Genomic DNA, 26,642 nt, shown 5'->3' on the forward strand with positions numbered 1-26,642 from the left:
TGAACGATTTCACCAGACTTTGAAATCACTTTTGCGTGCTTATTGTGTAGAGCTAAATCGTGATTGGGAGGAGGGTTTACCCTGGCTTTTACTTGCTGCTAGGGAAGTACAGCAGGAGAGTTTGGGATTTAGCCCAAACGATTTAGTCTTCGGTCATAGTGTACGTGGACCTCTTTCTGTTTTGCGTGAGGGACTAGTTGAGGAGGATCCTCCGCAAAATTTGGTAGCGTATATGAATGGTTTTCGTAGACGTTTGTTTTTGGCCGGATTGAGTGCACAGAAGAACCTGACTATTGCGCAAGAGAAGATGAAGAATCCCTTTGATAAGCAGGCTGAAGTGCGTGTCTTTACACCAGGTGACCAGGTGTTACTTTTGTTACCATCTCCTGGGTCTCCTTTATGTGCTAAGTTTACTGGGCCCTATACTGTTCTTCGGAAGCTGTCTGGTGAAAACTATCAAGTCGCAACTCCAGATAGGCGTAAATCTAAACAGTGTTTTCATGTAAATTTGCTTAAATCTTATCGTTCTCGAAATTCTGAGGTTCAGCCAACTAAATTAGTTGCTCCTGTTGTTACTGCTTCTTTTGAGTCATATCAATCTTTTGTTGAGGGGGGAGAAGATATGGTTGAGGAGGATACAGTTGTTCCTGAAGATTGTGTTTTGTTACCTCGATTAAAGAATTCTGAGACTCTTCAGAATTTAGATGCTTTTTTTGTACATTTAACGGATGTTCAAAATAAAGATCTAACCCAGATGTTAATGGAGTTTTCTGGTCTGTTTTCAGATATACCCACTCGTACTCATCTGATTGAGCATGATGTGGATGTGGGAGAGGCACAGCCTATTCATCAGCGGTTTTATAGGGTTCCAGTTAGTAAGAGAGAAGCATTGGAGTCTGAGATCCAATATATGCTCGAGAACGGAATAGCAGTACCGTCGTGCTCAAGTTGGGCTTCACCTTGCTTGCTAGTGAGGAAAGCAGATTCAACTTTTAGATTTTGTACAGACTACCGCAAGTTAAACGCCATCACAAAGCCTGATGTTTTTCCACTTCCTCGAATGGAGGATTGTGTAGATCAGGTGGGTACAGCTAACTTTGTGAGTAAGTTGGATCTTCTTAAAGGGTACTGGCAAGTTCCATTAACTCCTAGAGCTAGAGAGGTAACTTCGTTTATAACATCGTCGGGATTATACTCGTACTCTGTTATGAGTTTTGGCTTGCGAAATGCACCTGCCACTTTCCAGCGACTGATGAACCGAGTGGTATTCGGGCTGGAGGGGTGTGCAGTGTATTTAGATGACGTTATTGTTTTCAGCGAGACTTGGGAACAACACTTGATTCGTTTGCGAGCTCTTTTGGCTCGGCTGACTGAGGCACATCTGACAGTTAACTTGGCAAAGTGTGAGTTTGCCAAGGCTACTGTAAGATACTTGGGGAAAGAAGTTGGTCAAGGTAAAGTACGTCCAGTTCAGGCTAAAGTTCTGGCCATTCAGCAGTTTCCTTCTCCATCTACCAAGAAAGAACTTATGCGTTTCTTGGGGATGGTCGGTTACTACCGGGGGTTCTGCTCTAACTTTTCAACCGTGGTTTCTCCGCTTACTGACTTGCTCAGGAATTCAGTGAAATTTGAATGGAGAGAAAATTGTCAGAGAGCCTTTGAGAATGTCAAACTGTTATTGACTACTGCTCCTGTTCTGGCTGCCCCGAGGCTGGAGAAACCCTTTAAGTTACAGGTGGATGCCAGCCAGGTTGGTGCTGGAGCTGTCTTATTACAGACAGGGGAGAATGGGTTGGACTATCCCGTTAGTTTTTTTTCTCGTAAGTTTAACACTTATCAGAAAAATTACTCTGTGATCGAACAAGAGGCTCTATCTTTAATCTGGGCTCTTCAGTTCTTTGATGTGTATGTGGGAGGAGGAATGCATGTTGAAGTGTTTTCTGATCACAATCCTTTAACGTTCTTGCATTCTTTACAGTCACCAAGTCAGCGCTTAATGCGGTGGATTCTCTTTCTACAGCCCTATAATTTAACTGTGAAACACATCAAAGGAGCGGATAACGTAGTGGCAGATGCGTTGTCCCGTGTTCCTGATCTGATCGATTAAAAACAATGATTTTACAGTTACTTCTGTTTCTCCGTGCTCCCTTGTCACCTTAATTTGCTTTCAGGATCCAGATTGCTGGCGGCAAGGTGGGGCAGTGTGGGAGAATTGAAGGAAATGTGTAAATCATGGTTGTACTGCGATCAGAGGTGGTATGCCATTGAGTGTTGAATATTTCTGAGTTTATGGTGCTGGGTTTTTTTTTAATGTATTTTGTTTTCTGATTTTCGATCCAATTTGTAATGGATCTTTTTTAAAGGGGGGTGTGTGACGATCTCAGTGATTAACTCATTGTCTCGGAGTTACAGGTGACTGGCCGGAGTGAGTGGTTGTACACCTGAAAGCAATTATTACCTCCTATAAGAGTCTGAGACAGAGATGAGAGGAAGGAGGGGAGAGGATTGAGCTTGTGTAATCCTTGGGCTGGTTCTGTTCCGTTCGTTTGGTTTGGACTCTTGTCGGCTTGGAGAACTCTGGAGATTGTGAGGAACATGGGAGACCTCTGCCGCCCTTTGATCCATCTCATATGAGATGGTTGGATGATTGACTTTCATTTACGAACTTTACACACAACTACTAACACACTGATTTTCACTTAAACTGTTCCCTAATCTTTTGACTTACAAATAAATTCATCGATTAATTATTGCTGGCGTGTGGAGACTCCCTTATTGTTTGTTATGATTCCCTAGAGATCGTAACACACTGTAAAGCTGCTTTGAAACAATCTATATTGTTAAACACGCTATATAAATGAAGGTGACTTGACTTGGTGCTTAACTGTAAACTCAACATTAAGGTGTAAGCACTAAGAAAAGCAACAGGTGAGTTTACCTGTCTTTAACAAAAATAGAAGGCAACGTCACAGTAAAAGAAAGAGGAAGAAAAGGAGGAGAAACATCATCGGCCACAGAGCGTTTTTTAATGTCCCAGGTCAACATGGAGGAAACATCTCATTGTGTGTTGCAGTCACACAGAATGATTACATACTCTCATTATTAGACTGACTACACAATCATCACAGCAGAAGAGCGAAGAGATGATGCTTATAGTTTTTTATGTGAATCATGCCTTAAATTATATCAGTGTTTAAATGTTTTTGTTAATGCACTATACTGTATTTGGAATACATTCTGATTTTCAGTGCAACCTTTGGAAAAGAACAGATTAATTGAATGGTTTTACAGTGTGGATAGAAATAAATATGTTCACCACTGTGCAGTACTGGTCATGCGTGTTGTTTGGTCAATATATTTATGAACTTTAACAATATCTTTGAAAAATAAAATAAAAATTAATTCAAACCCAGACTATATCATTAGAAAAGATATATGAACTCTTTAATTGAACAAGATGGCGCCAGTGTGTGTGGCTCGCCGTCTGTCTCTGCCTGCGCTCTGTGTGTTTGTGCTGTATGTATCACTGGTCGCTCTGAATGTCAACTCTCTGCTGGTGTATAATCGCCAAAAACTGCTGGATCTACGACTTTACGCCGAAATTTTAGTAAAGTCGGATAATTCTGGATGTGGGAATTTACCCCCGTTCCTGGCGAGGATCCCTGCTCACCTAGGCCGCCTCCCGCACCCACTTCCTCGGCGTAAGCGCACCCGTCGTCGGGGTAGACGTAGCGGTCGGCTGGTGAGGCTGAAGGCTTCTGTGGTGGACCTTTCTTCTGCTCCTTGGACCGAGTTTGGAGGCGTGCGTGGCAGCCTTATTTCCCAGCGCTTACTGGAACCTGACGACCCCTGGCTGATACCTGTCGTTGGCCCGGATGATGGGTTTCAGGCCCGCGGTCCCTGCTCTCCTCGCCCCCGCTGGCGCGGGGTGAATCACTGCAACCTGCGGCCTCTGTGTCGGACTCCCCGGACAGCTGATACCGCAGATCCACCGGTTCCTGCCAGACTCGGTCTGGTGAACGCTAGATCACTAGCGAACAAGACTTTTATCCTAAAGGATCTCTTCACTTCCAGAGAATTGGATTTTCTCTTCGTGACTGAGATGTGGATGGCTGTTGGTGAGTCCAGCGCCTTCACTGAACTATTACCACCTGATTGCTGTTATTTTAACTCACCTCGGATGTCTGGTCGAGGAGGAGGAACAGCCACTGTTTTTAAGAGTTTTTATAAGTGTAAGCTGCAATATCCGTCATCCTCTTTTACCAGCTTTGAACTCACTTTATTTGTGCTGGGTCACCCTCACATCGTACTGTGTGCTGTGGTCTATCGACCTCCGAAGTACAACAAGGACTTCATAAATGAATTTTCTGTTTTTCTGGCTGAAATCATGCCTAAATATGACCGTGTCCTTATTTTAATGTTCATGTATGTTGTCCTGATAAGCCAATGGCAACGGACTTTTTAAACCTTATTGATTCTTTTAATCTTGTGCAGTCTGTGTCTGGACCTACACAAGAACAGGACACACACTTGACACACACTTGATCTTGTTTTATCTTATGGTCTGCCTGTTCTTAATCTTGAGATATGTGATGCAACTTTCTCTGATCATATGCCCGTTCTGTTTGAGGTTGCTCTTGCCTGTAATTCTGCAGTTAGATCTGCTGCTGCTGTTCGGCGCTGTCGTATTATTAACCCTTCCACTGCCGCTCAGTTCTCCACTGCCTTCAATCTCAGCTGCGTCTTTCCTGAGACTGTGTCCTCTACTGAGGAGCTCAGTTCATGGTTTCACTCCACCTGTAAGTATGTAATAGACACTGTGGCTCCATTAAAGGTCCCGTTGTATGCCCCTTTTCACAAGATGTAAAATAAGTCTCTGATGTCCCCAGAGTGTGTATGTGAAGTTTGAGCTCAAAATACCCAACAGATCATTTTTTACAGCATGTTTAAATTGACATTTTTTGGGGCTCAGAAAAACTAGCTGTTTCAGTGTGTGCCCTTTAAATGCAAATGAGCTGCTGCTGGACGACCCAGGGGGCGGAGCTTCATGAGCTCGTGCTCAGTCTGTCAGGACAAATTCATCTCAATGATGATAATATCAGAAACTCTCAGTAACGGCGTTCATTTCGAGTCGGACAATAATGCCTACAGAGTCAGAGTGCTGTATAGAGATGAAACAGGTATGGTTTAGTAGTTTAATTACGGTTATTATAACGTATTGTCATCTGCTTGTATGTATCCATTATTTATTAACAGCCTACAAGTCTGCTGTTTCGGACCAGGTCCGAATGATGATCAAACATGTACTGATGAGTTTAATAAAGTTTATTGTACATCACACAAAAGATGAAGCGTCAGTTTTACTTCAGAAAATCACGGTAAGAGCTGAGTAAACACAGTAGCCTAAGTTAATAGAAGTGCACAAGTAGCCAGTAGAGTTGAGGGAGCATTCCTGTGGGCGGAGGTTAGTCTAAACACGGTTCTGGTGATGTCACTAATGAAGGAAGTAGAGGGGTGTAGTCCAATCGAGCTGTTTTATGTAGTCAACTTCTGTTAAATAAAATATCTCGCTTGGCATTGAACTTTGAGCTTTATAATTTTACAGATATTATTTATACTCTAACAACAACATTACACACTAACTAAAGTTTGAAACATGGGATCACGTAGAACGGGACCTTTAAAAACTAGGCAGCCTAAAATCAGATCTGAGCCCTGGTTGAATGACGCAACTCGGGCTATTAGACGTGAGTGTCGCAGAGCTGAGCGCAGGTGGAAGAGGGACAAACTGCAGGTGTTTTTTGAAATGCTTAGGGACTGTTGGCGACACTATCAAACAACTGTGAAAGCTGCTAAAAGAAAATATTTGTCGGACATCAGTATGGAGACCTCCCCTGCTGTTTGTGAAAATTTTCTTCATTTTTTTATCAACAAGGTTTGTTCTACTAGGGCTTTAATTTCCCCCTCTGCGTATGACCCTTCAATCTCTGTCACCTGCTCTGCTATTTTTAACCAGTTTGAGCCTGTGACGCTGTCGTTCGTACAGGAGATTGTTGGTCATATGAAGCCCTCAGGTTCTCCAAATGATGCTGTCCCTGCACAATTTTTTTAAGGAGATCTTCCCTACTGTAGGTCCTTACGTTACTTCAGTCATTAACAGTAGTCTGTTCTCAGGTGTGGTCCCTTTGAATTTTAAACATGCAGTGGTGCAGCCACTGATTAAAAAACCAGAGCTAGATCCTGCTGTTCTTGCCAATTACAGGCCCATCTCTAAACTCCCTTTTTTTTTCAAAAATCATTGAGAAAGTAGTTTATGGTCAATTAATGGCCTTTTTGGAACATCAAAATATTCTCGAGATTTTCCAATCCGGTTTTAAATCCCTGCATAGCACTGAATCAGCACTTTTAAGAGTTTTTAATGATATCTTGTTAGCTACAGACTCTGTGATTCTCGTGCTTTTAGATTTAACTGCTGCCTTCGACACAGTGGACCACGAGAATCCTAATTTCTCGCCTGGACCAGTGGGTGGGCATTAGAGGCGTGGCATTGAATTGGTTCAGGTCGTACTTGGCTGATAGAATGTTTTGTGTTAGCCTCGGCGACTCTGTGTCATCCTCTGCTCCCCTCTCATGTGGGGTCCCACAGGGCTCAGTGCTTGGCCCTCTCCTCTTCTCTCTTTACCTACTCCCGCTTGGCTCCATAATTAGGAAGCATGGGATTCTATTCCACTGTTATGCGGACGACAGCCAAATTTATGTAACTCTTAAGAAAAATGACACCAGCTCTGTTATTGCATTACTGAAATGTCTGGATGACATCAAGGCCTGGATGTCTTTTAACTTTTTAAATTTTAATCATGACAAAACAGAGGTGATGGTTTTTAGTGGAACCACTGGAACCCCCCTGCCAGATCTTGGTCCCCTAACCCAGTACATGAAACCCACCATTACAAACCTGGGGGTGAAGATGGACCCCGATTTTAAACTTGAGAGCCAGATCAGGTCTGTCGTGAAATCAAGTTTCTTTCACCTGAGGCAGCTGGCCAAAATAAAACCGATTCTTTCCAGGCAGCATTTTGAGACAGTAGTCCACGCTTTCATAACCACTCGGCTGGACTACTGCAACGCACTGTATGTGGGGGTCAGTGCGTCGACCATCTCTCGGCTCCAGATGGTACAGAACGCTGCAGCTCGTCTTTTAACTGGCACAAGAAAACATGAGCACATTACCCCCATTTTAGCCTCACTCCACTGGTTGCCCATTCATTTTAGAATTAATTTCAAAATTCTTCTATTTGTTTTTAAATCCTGCAATGGTCTTGCCCCGCTATACCTCTCTGAGCTTGTACAATTTTATACTCCTTCCCGGTCTCTCAGGTCATCAGATCAGCTGCTCCTGAGAGAGCCTAAAACAAAGCGGAAGCTCAGAGGGGATCGTGCCTTCGCAGTGGCAGCTCCAAAACTTTGGAACAGTCTGCCTCAGCACATCAGACAGGCCTCCTCTCTGTCTGTTTTTAAATCCCACCTAAAGACCCACCTCTTTTCCTTGGCTTTTAACACCTAGTAGGAAGTTGACTTCATTTATTTTATTTTAAGGATTTTATATTTATTTGTTGTTAAATTTTACATTTTGTTACTTTATCTATTGAGTCCATTGTACTATTATGCTTCTGTTTGTTATTTATTATTATTGTATTTTTATTTTTGTGTGCAGCACTTTGGAAACCTTGTGTTTATTTAAATTGTGCTATATAAATAAAATTGGATTGGATTGGATTGGATATGTGTTTGTTTGTGTATGTGTGTGTGTGAATCGTGTGTAGTGTTTTGACAAAAATGGTGCCATCTTTAAATGGTGCTTAAGCAAGCATAAAAACCTGTAAGCCCTGCTGTGTTACGGTACGTGAAGCACTCAAAGACGAGGAGATAAACTTTAATAACAATATTCTGGAAGGGTTTAAAACGCAGGAGTAAAACACACGTTAATGAGAACCCACAAACACTGAGGGAGAACTAAAGGCTTATAAGCTTGACCAAACAATGGGAACTTAATAAACTGATTAATAAGACACAGTTAAATGAAAAGACTAATTAAACTAAAGACCAATGAAATGGGGAACACAGAACATGCATGTTACACCCTGTGTGTTTGTTTCTGTTGATTCTGAGTGTCATTATTTCTGAGTGTTATTGTTTGACTTGGATTATTGCCTTGGATTAACTTTGAATTAATCTTTGCTGCCTGCCTTTCACTTATGTTTGTCTGGACCAATTCTGCTGTTTGCCGATCCTGTTATGACTTCCTTCACTGCTCTGGTTGTGATATTGCTGTTTACCCTGGTATTTTAACCCACGCCTGTTTGTACTTTCTGTGTCAGTTCTAGTAAACCACACAAGGATCCCATTCAGCCTGAGTCCTCGTTACAACAACTGTTGTAGTTGTGTTTTACTTTTGCCACTTGTGTTTAACGTTTCGAAACACAAGTGCATCACAGTCTGAAATGTATTTGAGTGAGTGAGAATGTGTTTAAAGAGCGCATGAGATTTGCAAATGAAGTCTAACTGCCTGAACTTATTTAAGGTTTTACAGAAAGAGTGACTTTTTTTACAAATGGGGGAATTTGGTTTAGAGGCTGAAATTTAGTCTTAGCAATTGTAAAAAAAAAAGAAGAAAAAAAAGTACGAAAATTAGTATCTCTTTTGTAATTTATCTGTATATTTTTGATGAAAAATATGACCATTATAGCGGATAGCGAGCGATAGATGTTTTATTTACCACAAGTCTCTATAATCTCATAAGAATGTGTAAATTCATGGATCAGTCATGATACATTAAATATGGGTCTCTTTATGTAGTGGAATATGTAAAATAATGTTATTTTGTGTTAGCATTATTTAATGTTAAAGATGTGTTAGTTTGATGATACAATTTTCTCATTCAGTTTTAAACGTGAACATTGCTGTCTGCACAATAATGGGAATATCAGCAGACTTGTATCTTTTCTATCTTGATATAAAGATCGTCTCGGTTACTAACATAACCTCGGTTCCTTGAGATGAGGGAACGAGTATTTCATAAGGCTAGCTTACGCTATGGGAAAACTCCTTTTCTCGAGAATCTTTAAAATGCAGTGCAGCTGCACAGCATACACAGATGAACCACAGATGAACAGTGAGAGCAGTCATTGGCTGTGCTGCAGCAACTGCACGAGCCTATGGCGTGGCGGTTCAGACGCGCGAACCAATCAGGACACTTCGCGCCCTAGCACGTCAGAGCCCGCCCGAATGGGCGCGGCCAAAGGCTATAAAGCGGCCATTGACAGCCAAGGACCTCAGGTTTAATCGACTTTAGCGATCCCCTGATCAAAGCACAAAGCACGGCAGGTAACGGAATACTTGTTCCCTCATCTCAGGGAACCGAGGTTACGTTAGTAACCGAGATGTATAGCGAGAGGTGCTTCAGATCCACAGACCGAAGCGGCTCAAACGGAGGACCTTTTAATGCTCCCAGGACCGTGGAGAGGTCCCAGATAGGCACAGAGGGTGGGCTGGGAGGGTTTAGCCTCCTTGCCCCGTTAAGGAAGCACATGATGAGGTCGTTTCTTCAATCCTAGTGATTGTCCGGCCACAGGAGCGTGAGATGCTGTTATGGCCGCCAAATATACTTTGAGCGTGGAGGGGGTACGACCCGCATCCAAGAGCTCTTGCAAAAGAACGAGTACACTTGGTACTTCGCATGAGTAGGGGTCCAGTCTCCGTGCTGCGCACCTGCCAGAGAACACCCTCCATGTCTGAGCGTAGAGGTACCTAGTTGAGGGCGTTCTTGCTTCAGTGATGTTTTTAGCACCCTATCGGGTAGACACCCACACTGTAAAAAAAAAATCATTGCTAATATTGAAAAATTCAAGGCAACACATTGCATTCACATTTTTATGTTTTCCCAACGATTAGCAATGTAATTATCCCAACAACAATAATGTTGTTGTCCTTACTAATATTACTTAGTTCTGTTGATGAACAGCACTTTAAATTCCTCGTTCTACCAATGAATATATGTTTGCTCAGTCAATAGCCTCGTTCACAGCACTAGAAAATGTTTATCAAGAATATATTGATTCTCTTTCCACTATACTGGAAACTCACTTATTTTCCTTTGGCCTACATATATTTTTTTAATTCACAAACTAAAATAAATCCATAACAAACAATGTCATACATTTCAAGTATTTTATTTCACTGTGACCAAGGGTGTATTTTACTGATTAAAAACAAAAAAATAGGTGGCACTATGCAATTAAACCTCTTCAAAATAATATTAATGAAAAATAAACACAGAAAGGCCACATAAATGTTTTCAATTAAGATAAATGTCACAGTAGACATTGTCACAGTGTTCTGGCACTCAGAACATAGCCCTAACAGCCGTAATTCACAGTAGCTGAACATGAAAACGTGTTGGGAGTAAATGTTACCATTGTAACCAACATACAAGAACTATAAATGCATGTCAAATGACATACCATATCTTCATTTACTCTTAAGCGATCGGACACGCTTTGTGCATTTAGGTCCCATTTCCATAAAGACGCTCTGTAGAGTATCAAAAGTGTACTTGAGATGTTTTGGGTAGGAAATGTTGAGGGCGTATAAAAGTCCAAAAAGGTATGCCACAGCAGTGGGAGTATCAGCGATGTCCTGTAGAACTACAGATTCCTCCACAATCAATGAAATGTTTTGCACCTTTGGAGAGGAGGTTTCCACAGCACAGTCCTCGAGGACATAAAGCACCCCCACAGCCACTCCCTTTACGGCCACATCATCTGGATCAGTTTCCTATAATAGAGATGTCAAAACATTAAAAGGTGATTTTCAGCACACAACACAAAACACACACATCATCTTCATCTTGTAATTGTAATGGGGCAGCCGTGGCCTGCTGGCTAGGGGTTCGGGCTTGTAATCGAAGGCTTGCAGGTTCGATTCACTGTGTGCTCTGTGTGTTCACTAGTAGCTGAGGCAATCTTCTTCCATCCCATCTTTCTATGTTACTTTTTTCTCCATGTATTTCTGGAATGATGAGTGGTTATTCTGTTATGATAATTGACACTTACAAGACATTGCTTGAAAAGTTGTCCAGGTTCCTCACAGAGAAAAATGGGAAGTCCTCTGAGTGCAGCATCCTGGCGGTGCCGGATAATATTAGAGGTCTGTCAAAAAAGACAGGGGAAAAATGTCTTTATATCAGACAAAGAAACATTCACCTCAGTGAGCAGAGGTATTTTCTCTACTATAACTCATACCTCATCATCAAGCTTCATCAGGATGTGTTCTAGGTCCTTTCCAAAGGATGCTTTCCGGGAACGGTAGAGCCGAAGGAGTTTCGGAGTGTATTTCTCCACTGCAGCTCTAAATGTCCCCAGTAAGTTCTTATTGGTGATGCGAAAAAACTCCTCACCAATCTGTTAACATGTACAGAAGAACAGTGAGTAAAGCAATAGTGTTGCTCTGAATATTACCATGTAAATGAAAGTTTACAGCTATTTAAATGACAAGAGTAAAAACATTACTGTCAGCTTTGTAAAAAACATACCTGTCTTGGTCTGCGGAATAATCGCAAAACTTGCAATGCATGTGGTGCCAATTCTCTCACCTGAAACATATAATTATGACATTCAAAGACTTAATATTACATAATACAAAATATTACATAGGACCCACACAATGCAAAAAAACTGCTTAGGTTACATCAAGCCGGAGGCTATATTGTTCATTCAAGGAAATAATTAAAATGCCAGTTTACTTTAGCTAAATAAAGTGTGTTTCCATAGCATTTTTTACAAGTAAATAATGTGATTTTAGTTCCATAAAAGTATATATACCATAACCAAAATGTAAGGCCATTAATCATGTTTTAAGGTGTAAATCAGATTAAGAGTAAAACCACTAATAGAATATTACAATGACAAGTTAGCTGAAAAAATATCTTCACTAGCCATATAACATAGGTTACTCCGAACAAAATAGCTGGATGCTGGGCTAACTGTTACCAAAGATCCTTGATTTCGTGCTAGTTAGCTAACTTAGTCTAGTACTATGATTTCTAAACCACCTCTGCTGTTAGCATCTAGCTGCAAGTTAGACAATATGTTCTAGTTCTTGATAGACAGGCATGACTACCTCATCAAGTTTAGCTCATCAACTTAGAATGTGGTACAATTAACTTACACGAAATGTACTGAAACAATAGGCTACAATATATTTCTGGCCACATAGGTATAATATCTGAACACCACACTTTAATGGTGGAATTCTACACCGATAAAAAAAATTGGTGGGATGTTAAGTTAGGTTGCTAGTATTACAACGATGGCAGTGCAATTCAAACTAGCACATCTTCTGACGAAATATTTTCGATTAAATGCTTTTTTTGAAAATCATCCAATTCTTCTAAATCATTCCACAACTAAAGTGTAGTTTCAAACCATAATTTAATACTTACTTTTACGCCGTCAATCCCGATAGTCCTAACTGGATAACTTGCAGATGAGAGAAAGACAACTTCGAGGGAGAGGAAAGCCCGCGTTGAGATCCATGTTGAAACCCCGGATGTCAGACAACATGCGCATGCGCTTTTCGCATTCTAATTGGCTGTTGTGCTTAATACGTTTTCTATGTTCAGTTTATTCTCAAAAACATGTTTACACATCATTGATATGCAAAACATTGGTCTAACATGGTTTTCTGCATACATTTATATTAATACACATTTTCCTGTCTGGAATACTAAAAATATCAACTCTACTGAATAAAACACCGTTTTATTTTTTACAGTGCAGGTACCCGTTGAGGGGCCATACATGAAGGGCCCACAAGTCGGGACGGGGATGCCAGATTTTTCCCAGATCTTATCCCAGTTTTTATGTGTAGGGGTGCGTACTATACAGTGGGCACACAATCTACATTTATTATCTCTCCCGAGCTGGCTGGGGGAGATTTAATACCGTGTTTGCAGTGTTTATGTGTAGGGGTGCATACTTCATAGTGGGCACACGCACTACATTCATTATACTTCCAGCATGAGCTGGGGGGAAGCTTGGTACTGTGGGAACAGTGCTTATGTGCAGGGGTGCATACTTATAGTGGGCACACAATCGATTTATTACACCTCCAGCACCGTGGCTAGGAAGGTTTTCGCAGGCAGCGCGTTTAAAAGCATTTACATGAATACGAGCGGGATCATATAATGTAACGGTACCCAAAGAATGACAAAAATGAACGAATGCTGCGTTTTGCGTTAAATATTTTAACGCGTTAAACTGAACAAAAAATAATCTCAATGCGTTAACGCGTTAAAAAAATGCAAAGTGAGCTTCAACAGCGGATGTCAAGCTGATGAGGGAAAGTTAGTAATTAATGAAATTAACATAGTTAATTGCTGTCTGGCTTTTACCCAGAAATGGGTTTCTCTTGTTTTTGAACGCTCATTAATACTCGAGCCCCGCCGTTGTGAACGGGAGGGCGCAAAGGGCGGGGTCACTTTCTGTACGTTAGAAAGCTGCTCGCGAGCACAGTGAAGAGAGCAGCATAAATTTCATCTGCACCAGAAACGGTATTTGAACACGGGTCTCTGGCGCGAAAGCCTTAGATTTCACCACTGAGCCACAGGGGGGAATGCTTAAGACAGATAGCGTGAGCAGAGAAGAGAGCGGCATGTTTTGTGTCACCTGTAAAACGGCGTTTGTTTGCAGGTGTGCATGTTTTATAACAGGCTCCTTTTGCTGCAATATTGACATTTCTAGCTGCCTGAACTAAAGAGGGGACTGGGAAATGTGTGAGAAATGGAGGTTGGTCTGGCCTCGGCGGGACTCAAACACTCTCTTTCTTCCTTTCGCCTTTGAGTGATGCAGTTATGAAACTCACCCACGGTGTCCGTCTGGGTCATGCAGAGAGCTCGAGAGGGGGCGCGAGGGCGGGGTAACTCTCTTGAACGTAAGGAAAGCTAGCCGCGGGTGCGAACATCGCTCGTGTCCATCCGCTCTGACATCCTTTGTGCATGGCGCTTCTTTCGCGCGGCTCAAGGAAAGGGGAGGAAGCGCGGGGTCGTTATCGTCAAAACCAGCCAGTTGAGCCCCAGGGTGGGAAGATCTATCTCGTCACACTCAGGGCAGCCGCCCTTAGCGAGTGCAGCTTCCGCGTGGTCATGGCCCAGAGGATGTGACGGTCTCCACCAAAGAGAGGGCCTCTGCACGAGGCGCAGGTGGTTCGAGGCATTTGCAACAATGCCTCAAATTTGCTCTTTTAGAAAAAGTGTGACACAACGGCGAACACATGGTTTAAAAGGATATATAGCGCGCCGGATGGCACAGGAGAACAGCGGGCTGAAGGCGGCGTCCAGTTGAAAAACCAGGAAAGCCGATGTCCTCAGAACTGCAAGGCAGGTGGCTTGTTCCACTGAAGGCTTTTCGACGGTGGCGAGAAGGCTTCTTATCCAGAGATCAGCGAAGTGGTGAGTTCGCTGAAGGAGATAAAATCTGGGGTCCTTGGCGGTGAATGGCCGCTTTATAGCCTTTGGTCACCCCCATTCTGGCGGGCTCTGACATGCTAGGGCGCGAAGTGTCCTGATTGGTTTGCGCGTCTGAGCCGCCACGCCATAAGCTCGTGCAGTTGCTGCAGCACAGCCAATGACTGCTCTCGCCGTTCATCTGTGTATGCTGTGCAGCTGCACTGCGTTTTAAAGATTCTCGAGAAAAGGAGTTTTCCCATAGCGTAAGCTAGCCTTATGAAATACGAGAGACCTCTTGAAAGGGAACTATAGATTACAGTAGTTTTATTTAAAAATCAATAAAAAATGTGAAACATTTTGTTTTAGATGATCATGTGTGTTTTGGGATATTCATTCTCTTTTGAAGATCATGAATTTGTTCCAGCAAAAACCATGTGCAAACTGTAAAACAAAGTGCATTAAGAAAATGAATGGTATTTAAGAGCTGCATGATTCTTTTAGAAAATCCCTTTTGGTGCCTTTTGATTAAAGTGTTTAAGTCAATGTTTAAGACAATATTGTTCACATCCTTCCTCCATTTCTAAAAACAAACACCCAACCCCGACAGTTATATAAAAAATCAACCAGAAAAACCAGAAGAGTAGCAGAAGTGTAAGATGCCTTGACAATATAATAACTGTAAGAAACAGACTGATATATCAGATCATATTTGGCCATTTTGAGAATATTAATATCTGTCAATAACTGCATCTATCCTGTCTAGAAGTGGCATTCACAATTCACCAACAAGTGATATTTGTCAGGTTAAAAAGTCTCACATATACACAATAGAAATCGCACACATACAACAAAAAACTATTATTCTAAAAAAAACACATTACAGATACTTAAATAAACAATAACTAAAATACAATATACAAATACAACCATTTGTCCTCAATTAAAATAGAAATTGCAGAAGGAATAAAAGTTTCTTTTTGACCAAAGGAAGACTAAATAATCTCTTCCTGAAAATCTACTGACAGTGTCAATATTAATGTCTGTTTATCAATGAATAATGAACATGTTCTGATCTCAAATTCAAGCTGTTAGTAAATTGAGTGAATATTGTGAAAGAAAAAATAGTGTTGATTTTATTTCAGTAATAATCATATACCATTACTGTACTAGCCATGAAGCGCTGGCTCTCTATATCAGTATCAGCTTGTGTACTTATGAGATATATGATAAAACTGTGCAAACACCAAACCAGTGTGTGCACGCCCAGATCAACAGGTGTGTGTGTTACAGGAACTGCGGATCTAAAGCTGAAACACACTCCAGCTCAGACTGAACATCAGCGAGATCTCAGATCTACAGTGGATATCCACTCTTTCATCAGTGGTGATTACAACACTATTATCTTTCATTTAGTACATTTTACTCTGCATTGATGTTTGCATTGGTGAAAATGTAAATCTGTCTTGCACTAGAATCATGAACTGTGCTGGAACTGTGAGCAGCAGCATTGGACTCGGACTAAACTGTGAGTATTTATAATCTTTTTGATAAAACACTCTTACATGTATTTGAACCTGAACTCGGCTTCATCTTCTTCATTATATGAATGTGTAAGAATTAGCAGTGCATCAGCCGTTCTCCTGCAGTCGTGCTTAAATCCAGTTTAACATTCAGGAACAGAGCAACTCTACTGATTAACATTTTTCTCAGCCCGTGAAGCACAACATAATGACAAAGGTATACTGGCAATATGAATTGTAAGATATAGGCCTAGTCTTTAATTTGTCCAAATACTGTTACTTAGCAATAAGTGTGTCCCTGGTATGCGCTGCTGTCCCAGCATTCAACACGTTGTGACATATCTTCACATTCTCTAGACATGATGTAATGTCAGTAGCAGCAGATGTTCTGCAGCAATCGTCGTCTCATGCGCTCTCTCTCTCTCTCTCTCTCTCTCTCTCTCTCTCTCAGATCTACAGTGATATGTTAGTAGATATGTACGTCTATACACAGAGATATCTACATGTTTGTTTGTTCATACCTGTATATATATGTCACGTTTGGTTTTGGGTAAATTGTCCATGTTTTCATGTCTCTCATTTTGAAGTTTTCCCATTGTAAATCCCAAACTTGACCAGATACAAAATAAACAAAGACTTCGCTTGATATTACTTGAAACTTGAACATAAACCTGGACTTAACACGACTTGACATGAACTCATCAACAGGGAACACAGACCAGAGACAATGGAAACAAGAGGGCGATATATACAGACTGAAATCTAAAGAAGACACTCCTGAAAAGCAATGAACAGAAGGAACCAACCTAACCCTAAGCCTAACATTACACATTGAGCTAAAAGGGCAGATGACAGATTCACATGAGAAGGATAAGGGAATCACATGACAAATCCAGGAACATGACAATTGGAAAACTTTAAAGTCTGTGTGAACCGGAAGTTGCAAGCGACTTTTCTCCAGTGCTGTGACGTATTTCCCAGTGAAACTGAATATTGAACCGAGGGCAGGGTTTTACTCTAGCGCTCCTCCTCTCCATCTCTCGCTCATTACAGACTAACGGTTTGAGGGGAGTGGTTAAGCGTTTCCCAAACCAAGCCGTCAAACCTACATCATCAGAGAAGGAACACCATTCCAGACCGGAAGTAACTTTTCAGACTTTGATTAAAGATTACCACGGCAAACAATTTTTTTCTGTGTATTAACTTGCACGGATTAGTTGTTCACCACAAGACTAGTAATATGCGCTAACAAAGTAAATAGGGTCAATTTTGATTTCAGTTGGACTTTAAAATAAGAGACATGGAAACATGGACATGAATATAAAACCCAAACCTAAACGTGACAATACGGTCATAAACTTCAATAACCATCATGTGGTTTATTGCATCACAACAGAATGCCAAAATGAGAAATTATTCAAAGACATTAATGCTTTCTCATTGGCACAGTTTGGAGCTTGTAATGGATATGTCTCTCTTTCTCTTATTTTTGAGCATATTATTCACTGCAAAAAAATCAACTTGCATGTGCTTTTTTGAGTTTTACTTACTCCCAAAAGTACAATTAAGGTTTTTTTTTGTCAGTTCAAACACATTGGAAAAATCAATAGGACAAACACAGTAAATTAAAGGATTCGTTCACCCCAAAATGTAAATTCTGTCAGTAATCACTCGCCCTCATGTTGTTTCAACCCTATAAGACCTTCGTTCATCTTCGGAACACAAATTAAGATATTTTTGATTAAATCTGAGAGCTGGATCACTCCTCCATAGGCTTCTATGGGATCGAAACTTGCTGGCCCAGAAAAGTTATTAAAGACTTACGGGGTTGGAACAACATGAGGGAGAGTAATTACTGACAGAATGTTCATTTTTGGGTGAACTAACCCTTTGTGTTTAGTTTACTAAAATCAAAAAGGTGTGTGCTGCAGTGTTGTTGCTTGTGATCTCATGCTGTTAACTGGTTTCCAGTTTGTCACAAATATGGAGCTGGAGTGGACTCTGAAGAGGAATCCAAGGCTGGAGCGTCCTCTGGGATTTCCTCCCTGACCATTATGTGGATAGGCATAAGATTGGGTATTGAAATCGCATTTTTACATACATTTTAGGGGGCAGTGCAGAAGATACAAAACCCTCATGTCACAAAGTATGCAAAGTGCTCTAGCCATACAGGATTTAAACTTTGTCGTCTGAAGACCCACATTTGTTTTGAAGATGAAAAAACATACCAAGCACACGATGTTCTCTCACCGTTCCTGATTTCTAACACACACTCACAGCGTTCGGCTGGTCATGCATCTGTCAGAGCAGAAACTAAAGCTAATGCTCTCTGTATGTTTTTCTGTTTTCTCTGGTCGTGTTATTTCATCCTTTCAAGCTTATTTAGATCTATAGATATATGATATATGACTTTCTTTTCATTTGCTCTAAAACAAACGAACTCTCTGAGATTAGGCATGTGGAATTTAACTTGTAAATCTTCACTTAGAACAAAATTTGTTGGGTTGCTTTAATTTGATTTCTTTGTAATTGTGTTTTCTTCATGAAAAGTTGATAGCATGTTTTTAATTTTGTATTGTTTACCAGAATGCATTTCTTTCATTAATGCATTTCTCTTATGTGAATGTCTTAGTCTTTTATCTTATTCTTGTAAAGCACTTTGAGATGCAACTGATGCACTTTTTTTCTTATACTGATTTACTATGGTAAGCCTATTGTAAGTGTTTATATTTTAGATGTGTTGTGATGGTTTTTAAACAAACGCTGAACAGAGGAGAGTCTGCTGGAGAAAAGAGTACGAGACCGAGCGCATAATAAAACAAGAATCAACATAATCTTGGCTTTTCAGAGATGGAGAAAACTGAAGGATTCTCAATAGCAACCAGTGTGTGTGTGTGTGTGTGTGTGTGTGTGTGTGTGTGTGTGTGTGTGTGTGTGTGTGTGTGTGTGTGTGTGTGTGTGTTACATAGGGAGAGCAATATGTTGTGTTATTTAATTTCTTTGATTTTATAATCATTTATATTCATTAATGAATGTAGTTGTCATCTGATTCATCATTTATTCATTATTTCATATATTCATTTCATTTATAAACATTTACTATTATTATTATTCATTTGTCATTTTATGCTTTTATATTACTTATTTGACCTATGTTCTTGCTTTTGCCATGCTTGATAGTTTAATCTTATGATTGTGTGGTTTGAAGGGATGTTTCTCTTCATGAGTAGAGATCAGAGAATATCTTCATTTCAAGGTTTTTAGCGTCACAGGACGATGTTATGATGCAGTAATTTTCCATTGTTTTCCCCTTGGTATAACAACACTTGGTGGATTTGTACTGGTTGAACAATAAACTCTGCACTTTTTATCATCATCACTTCGTCTCCTGCTTCTGCTCTTCCCTGGTTTTCTCAGTTAAACTGATAGAAGACTGATATCTTCTTACAGGGATTCAGTGTCCAGAGTTGAATCTAATATATCTGATATTTATGTCTGATCTAACAGTATCATGAGCTCTGAAGGTCAGAGAAGATCAGACATGAACTCTCCAACACAACACAACTGCTGTTGAAACTATAGCCTTTTGTAAGCTTATATATTTAGAAGTCACATGACATAGAAATATAATAAAATAAAACAATAAAACATTAAAGATACATACATTGCTGCAAGCAGAAAAACAATACAAATGTGTGAAATACTAGAACAGTTTATTGGCAACACACAACATATTTTCTGTTGTTCAGCCCAAATATGCTTATATTTCCATTGATCTGTAACAGATATGGTAATCAAAAATGAATCTGATAACTTCTAACCCTAACCCTAACCCTAACCTAGCTTGAATGAAGATTACGTGAGCAGAATCAGTCAAGTTTGATGTCATTAGAATAATAATAATAAAAAAAAAAACGTCAGGAAGCGCTGAACTGTTCACACTACATCAACAATCGGGGAGAATGGCGTGGACTAGATGAGATTGTTGAATAAAGTCGTTATTTGGGGGGTTTTCACACTAAAAGTATTCACATCACTTCATAACATTAAGGTTGAACCACTGGAGTCATATGGACTATTTTAACGATACTTTTCTGGACCTTGAAAGTTGCAATGATGTTGCCGTCTATGTGGGATCAGAAACCGATCAGATTTCATCAAAAATATCTTCATTTGTGTTCCTAAGATGAACAAAGGTCTTACAGGTTTGGAACGACATGAGACATCTGAACATTATTGTATAACACTAAGATAATATACTGTAATCTTCTTTAATGTGTTCATTGTTTCTGCCTAAATGAATATGTGCCGTTAACCACTGTAACACATGATTGTATTATCTGTACATTTCTGATGTATGAATGTTACTTTGTCACAGTATGTATAAGCACTATACAAATAAACAAACGTAAAAGTGAAACTAAACATGTGAACTAAAGCGGCTCCAGATTGCCCTTTGACCCTGTAATGCAGTCTCGTGTCTCCCTCTACAGGAGATCATCAGAATCACAGCAGAGTTAAAGAAGCTACAGATGAAAATGTGTTTTACAGCAACAAATGAAAAAAAAACTTACAGATTTCAGTTCATCGGGGAATATGAAAATCAACAAGTTGTAATTTGAAGGGAATCATTATTGAAGTCAAACACAAAGATGTCAAATGTGCGTCACTATAAAATATGACTTCTGCTGTTTTGATGTTATTCTGAAGGTTTGAATGGTTTGATCAGAATCAAGATCTCTTTAGTTCCAGTGAATTCTGTGACGCTTCCAGCTTTAATATCATAAAGCAGCCTGTGATTATGATGATGAGTTTATGACAGAATCACTTTTATTCTCCGCTTTCTCCATCATGTGCTTCATCTGTCGTTTCACACAGAAGATCTCTCTGTTTCTCTTTCTGATAGAGTTAGAAACAGGGAATAATTGATGTTCTTCCCAGAGACTGTGTTTCTGGATTCTTCTGTTAGCGGAAGCTGATGATGATGTTTCATATCAGGCAAATCTCCATCAGCTCCTGATTCAACAATATGACAAACTCAGATCACTCATACATGCATTACAATCATGAGTCTCAGTATAATGTGTTTTCCTCATTTAAAAGCTCCTGAAAGATGTAATTTCTCTAGAAGATGAAAATAAATCCACACATTCATTCACACAGAACATACCTTAGTACTTCTTCAGATCAATATCTCCTCTGAATATCTGATGTGAGACGCAGCCGTATTGTTTCCTGAAGAGTTTCAAGAGTCTGAATGTTAAATGTAAAACTCAGATCTGATAAACTCCATCAGCTGCTCATTTAATCATCTCTGATTTATTAACACTGATTTCCATCAGCAGAACATTAGTGACTTTAACAGACGAACTGAAGCTGTTCAGAACAACAACAGATCAACACTTACTCAATACTCAATATCTACTGTTCACAAACACATCATAGTATACATTAAAGCAGAAGTTGCTAGAAGTTCAGTCATTCACACAAAATGTAAAATCACATTATTATTTGTGAGTTGATAATGAATGACATTCAGTGAATTAAACTGAGAGAATGTCACTTGTTTAAAATAGAAATGAAGGCATTGTAAATAAATCTGTATGAGTGTGTGTTTTCTATTCCTCCTAACACACAGAATATGATCTGCAGTTTTCATCTTTGTCCACTAGATGTCAGAAGTAGATTTGAGGTGAAACTCAAAGGCCTTTAGTTTCAGGATCAGAGACAGTGAAGAGAAATCAGAGAATCTGATCTGAAGCTCAATGAGGATCATCATGTGTCTCATATGAAGCAGAAAGAGACTCTCATCTGATGTGAATCTGGAGGAGAAAGTGTCCCAGTAACGGAGGATAAACTCCACAGTCTGAGGATCATATCGAGATCTCTCATGCTTAAAGAACAGATACGACCTTGAAACTTCAGTGTATCAGCATTTCACCATCTCAATTTCAAGTCTCTTTATAAACCTCCCTGTTTTCTTTAGTATATTCATTGTTTTCTTTGGTTGGTTTTACTCATTTATATTTGAGTCTGATACTGTTTTGCTACTCCTGTTTAATAGTTACTATTAGCTATTGTTGCTCTTATTTTTTTATTTATTTGTCGTTGTGCATGTTATATCTTCTTCTAACTTTGTTCTTCTGTAAAGCACTTTGGTCAGCCTAAAAGGAGCTTCCTACTAAAGCCTCTTATAATGAGACGCTGCCCCAAAGTGATCATACAGGAGCGTATATTCCTGTTTCTTAAAGACCCACACAGAGGAGGAACAAGCTCAGCCTATAGAGACATAAACTGAGACATAATCTGAAGAGCACGTCCACAATCCAACCCAGCTAGCAAACAGTCCTCTAGACGTTGAATAGACGTAAATCTTCAACGTCTAATTACGAATTTTCAACGTTGAAAACCGGTCAATCTTCAACGTCTTGATGGAATATGTAAAACTCTTTAAATTTATTTATGAAAATGGTTTGGTAGTTTGTTTTTCTCTGTTATTTTAGCATGTATAACAGACTTATCCTGTCTTAGATGATCAGTTGAAAACATGTAGTCAAACAGTCCAGCCGAAACTACTTAGCTGAAATCACGTCGTAAACTAGTCCAAGGCGGACCGACTTATTTTCAACCATATTTCAACGTTGAAAGACGGTAATCGTTTACTGGGAACGTCTCCATTGACTTTGTATTGTGTGAAGCTTCCTTCTGGTCATTTCTGACTTATAACAAAAACTACACAATGTCTAAAAGGTGAACAGCAAACAAGCTAAAAACCCAGAAATAGTTTTTTGTAAACTGTCGACCCCAAAAACACGAGTGTTTAAGGAGACAAAAGTGGATTCAGGCAATAAGACGTGAAGCATCAGCTGGAACGACTGGGTAAATTGTAAAAATACACTACGTGTGCAGAAAACATTTTGTCACTAGTAAGTCAAATATCTAAATGTCAGTTTTATATATTATATTTCTGTAAGATTAGCTAACCCTGTCCTGATTATGTTCCCCTCAGTGGGTGTAAGTCAGTTCTCAGAGTAATATGACACTGTCCCAATGGCCTGTATCCACTTTTGTGTTCTTAAATGCTCGTTTTTTGTTTTGTTTTTCTAGGTTTTTTTAGCTTGTTTTCTGTACACCTCGTCACACAGCAGCTTTTAGACATTGTTTTGTTTTTTGTTCTAAGTCAGAAATGTCAAAGAGGAGCTTCACACAATACAGAGTCAATGGAGAGGGTTGGATTGTTTCTTTCCCCCGGTGTGGCCTAAATGTGGTCTCTATCTTCGAGATCTTAGAGAGCGATGTTGCTGATATGAAGCTCAGGTGAGCGGACGCCTCAGAAGAACGAGTATCTGTAGTGAGAGGTGGACAAACATGAGCCATCTTAAAGACATCTATAATACATCCCATCACTGCAGAGAGAAACACCTTCATATCTCTGTCTAGCTGGAGCTCTACTGTACATATACATTTCGTGAACTATAAACCCTACACTGAGACTCCTGCACTATAACCAGCCAATGCCATCCTTTCACACTGGAGTTTAATAAATAAATTACGACTGTATGTTTCCATCACCCTGTTTTCAAGCGCATTCTGAAGTATCGCATCAGAAACAAGTGATGGAAATGTCAAATTTTAGGATTTTTTTTTTTTTTTGCAAAAAAAGTTTTTATGTGTTGACTTGTGTAAAAAAGAGTTAATGTCAATAATGGGAGATGGAAACGCATTTGCCGAATATATTCTGATAATGGATTGCCGGTTCAGACCCTTCCTTTCAAGTATCTTACAATGCCTTCCCTATACACAGACAATATATTTTACAACAATTTATAACCCTCATTTTTTATTCATAACCACTGACAACCCCTCCCCTCCCCTATTGTAGAAATGCTAGTATCACACAATAGAAATGCACAATGTCCCCTTACTTTAGTCTGTATAGGAACAGATAAAAGTGTTGATCTCTAGAAGGATTGTGTGAAGACAGAAGATCAGAAGAGGTGCAAAGTTATTCAAACACTTGTGAACTAATAAAAGAATGTTCATATCGACTGTCAGCCAATGAAGTGAAGCCAAGATCGGGGTTTTATGATCATGTCTTCAGGTTGTCAGGTCTGGTATTCAGGGTGTAACTCTGGCAGTGAAACTATGAACAATCTTGATCCATGTTGCAGGTTTAAACACACACACTATCTGATATATATCAGAAAAAATAAAGCTTTTAAAGCTTTTAAAGCTCACAAAAAAGCTTTATTGCCGTGACCCCAGCAAACTTGCCGGACTAATTTCATCTTGACCAAAACTGGACCGGAGCTCGGCTCACAGGACGCTGTCGGGGGTAAGTCATGGTCAATGCACCACACTGCTTATGGGGAAGCTATAGAGATTCATGTCTAAAATCCTGAACTATCCCTTTAAAGTCACTAATGTTCTGCTGATGTAAATCAGTGTTAATAAATCAGAGATGATTAAATGAGCAGCTGATGGAGTTTATCAGATCTGAGTTTTACATTTAACATTCAGACTCTTGAAACTCTTCAGGAAACAATACGGCTGCGTCTCACATCAGATATTCAGAGGAGATATTGATCTGAAGAAGTACTAAGGTATGTTCTGTGTGAATGAATGTGTGGATTTATTTTCATCTTCTAGAGAAATGACATCTTTCAGGAGCTTTTAAATGAGGAAAACACATTATACTGAGACTCATGATTGTAATGCATGTATGAGTGATCTGAGTTTGTCATACACTGTAAAACCTAACAGTAATATGTACTAAATACAATTGAGTTCACAGCACTCAAATATTACCGAAACTTGAATGACTGAAACATAACTCAAACTGAATGAGTTATAGAACATTTCTAGATCCCAGAATGATAATTGTATAATTAAGTGATTAATTAAGTGATGATTGAGCATTAGTGATAAGCACCTGCTGTTAACAAGCAGAATCACTGAAGGAAAGAGAAACACAAGAACTACAACTGACTTCAGCCACAGCACAATCAACTGGAGATAAAAGAAGACATTAAATATCTAAAGATCTCAGCAGAGGAGGATTAAACAACTCCACAAACAGCATTACAAGCTTCACTTATTACGAACCACTTTGACTTTATTACTGCCATTCGTCTACAGAAGTTCTTATTAGAATTAACAAAGGTTTAGAAGTTGATGATTTGAGTTTCATTTAAGGTCACCATGATGGAGATTTGCTTTAGTTGGGCTCTTGGCCCTTAACTATTGCACTTAAGATTTTCTTTGGCTGCTATAATTGAGTGTTTATAAAACATATTTATTATGGCACAAAAGGCAAGGAGAAGTCTGATTGGGTGTTGATGGTGAAGGACTGATGATGACAATCATCATTTAGTGACTTGATTCACTGATTTCATTCAGAGTCTGATCTCTGATTAAAAGGGCAACATATTAGTTTCACTCAAAACTGTGATTCTACAGCATAAGAGCTAGCCATGTTGTGGCCATCAGATAATATGAAGGATTTTACAAATAGTTGTGCACAAAACGTTTCACAGAAAAGGTATTGCATTACTAACACTCACACAGACATCAAGAATCAGCATATGAATCTCAACAATGGTGACCATTAAAAAATGATTCATGCTGCAATGCATGCTGGGTACTAGCATAATACAAAACTTATCCATGGCTCCCAGCATGCATTGCGGCATAAATAATTTTTTAATGGTCACCATTGTTGAGATTCATATGCTGATTCTTGATTACTGTGTAAGTCAGCATGATACCATAGAGGTTTTTAAAATCTGATTGTCACAACAATGGGCCTTACAGCAGAATCAGTTCTATTATAATGATTAATACAAGAAATACATCACCTGTCTAATCAGAGATTAGGCTCTGGAAAACATCAGAGAATCAAGTCACTAAATGATGATTTTTACCATCTTAACACAACCACATGTTCATATTCTCTTTTGGCGTATGTGCCATAACAAATGTGTTTTATAAACACTCAGTTACAGCAGCCAGAGGAAAAACTGGTGTTATAAAGTCAAGGGTCAAGAGCCCAACTAAAGCAAACACTGATCACTATCATGGTGTCTTTTTAATGAAACTCAATAAATCATTATCATCTAACCCTCTGTTCATTCTCAATAACAACTTCTGTAGACGCATGACAAAAGTCAAACTGGTAATGCTGTCAAAATGGTTGTGTAGTGGTTTAATCCTCCTCTGCTGAGATCTTTAGAGATTTAAACGTCTTTTATCTTGAGTTGATTTCATCTAAGGCTGTGGTTGGAAGTCAGTTGTAGTTCTTGTGTTTCTCTTTCCTTCAGTGATTCTGCTCGTTAACAGCAGGTGTTAATCACTAATGCTCAATAATCACTTAATTAATCACTTAATTTCTTGACTGCAATGTATATCTACTTTTAGTAAACTCAACTGAAATAAGTTCAGAGTACTCATAACTATTGTTTTAATAAACTTATTTGATTTGAGGCAATCGGTTTCCTCAAATGAAATGAGTTAGCTTAACTTGTTGGGTTTTACAGTGTATTGTTGAATCAGGAGCTGATGGAGATTTGCCTGATATGAAACATCATCATCAGCTTCTGCTAACAGAAGAATCCAGAAAC

The 26,642-nt window shown here is 39.5% G+C and overlaps 1 protein-coding gene and 1 long non-coding RNA gene across 2 annotated transcripts in view; one reads left to right on the top strand and one right to left on the bottom strand.

The window, feature by feature from the left end:
- The window catches only part of LOC309477029, a 111,058-nt gene extending 95,081 nt beyond the window's left edge, over positions 1 to 15,977 (top strand). The window contains exon 3 of the long non-coding RNA XR_014198478.1: positions 15,779 to 15,977. This is a non-coding gene — a long non-coding RNA (uncharacterized lncRNA). The remainder of the gene's footprint in view (positions 1 to 15,778) is intronic.
- On the bottom strand, positions 10,214 to 12,830 carry LOC309478077 (uncharacterized protein). The gene is made up of 4 exons (XM_082141529.1): positions 11,591 to 12,830; positions 11,301 to 11,459; positions 11,112 to 11,207; positions 10,214 to 10,833 (listed from the first exon to the last, which is right to left on the bottom strand). The coding sequence occupies exons 1-4, from the start codon at positions 11,657 to 11,659 to the stop codon at positions 10,528 to 10,530; spliced, it is 630 nt and encodes a 209-aa protein (XP_081997655.1). The 5' UTR covers positions 11,660 to 12,830; the 3' UTR covers positions 10,214 to 10,527.
- Positions 15,978 to 26,642: the final 10,665 nt, after the last annotated feature.

The sequence above is a fragment of the Leuciscus leuciscus genome, assembly GCF_965113295.1.
Source record: "Leuciscus leuciscus genome assembly, chromosome: 16".
Lineage (NCBI taxonomy): Eukaryota > Metazoa > Chordata > Actinopteri > Cypriniformes > Leuciscidae > Leuciscus > Leuciscus leuciscus.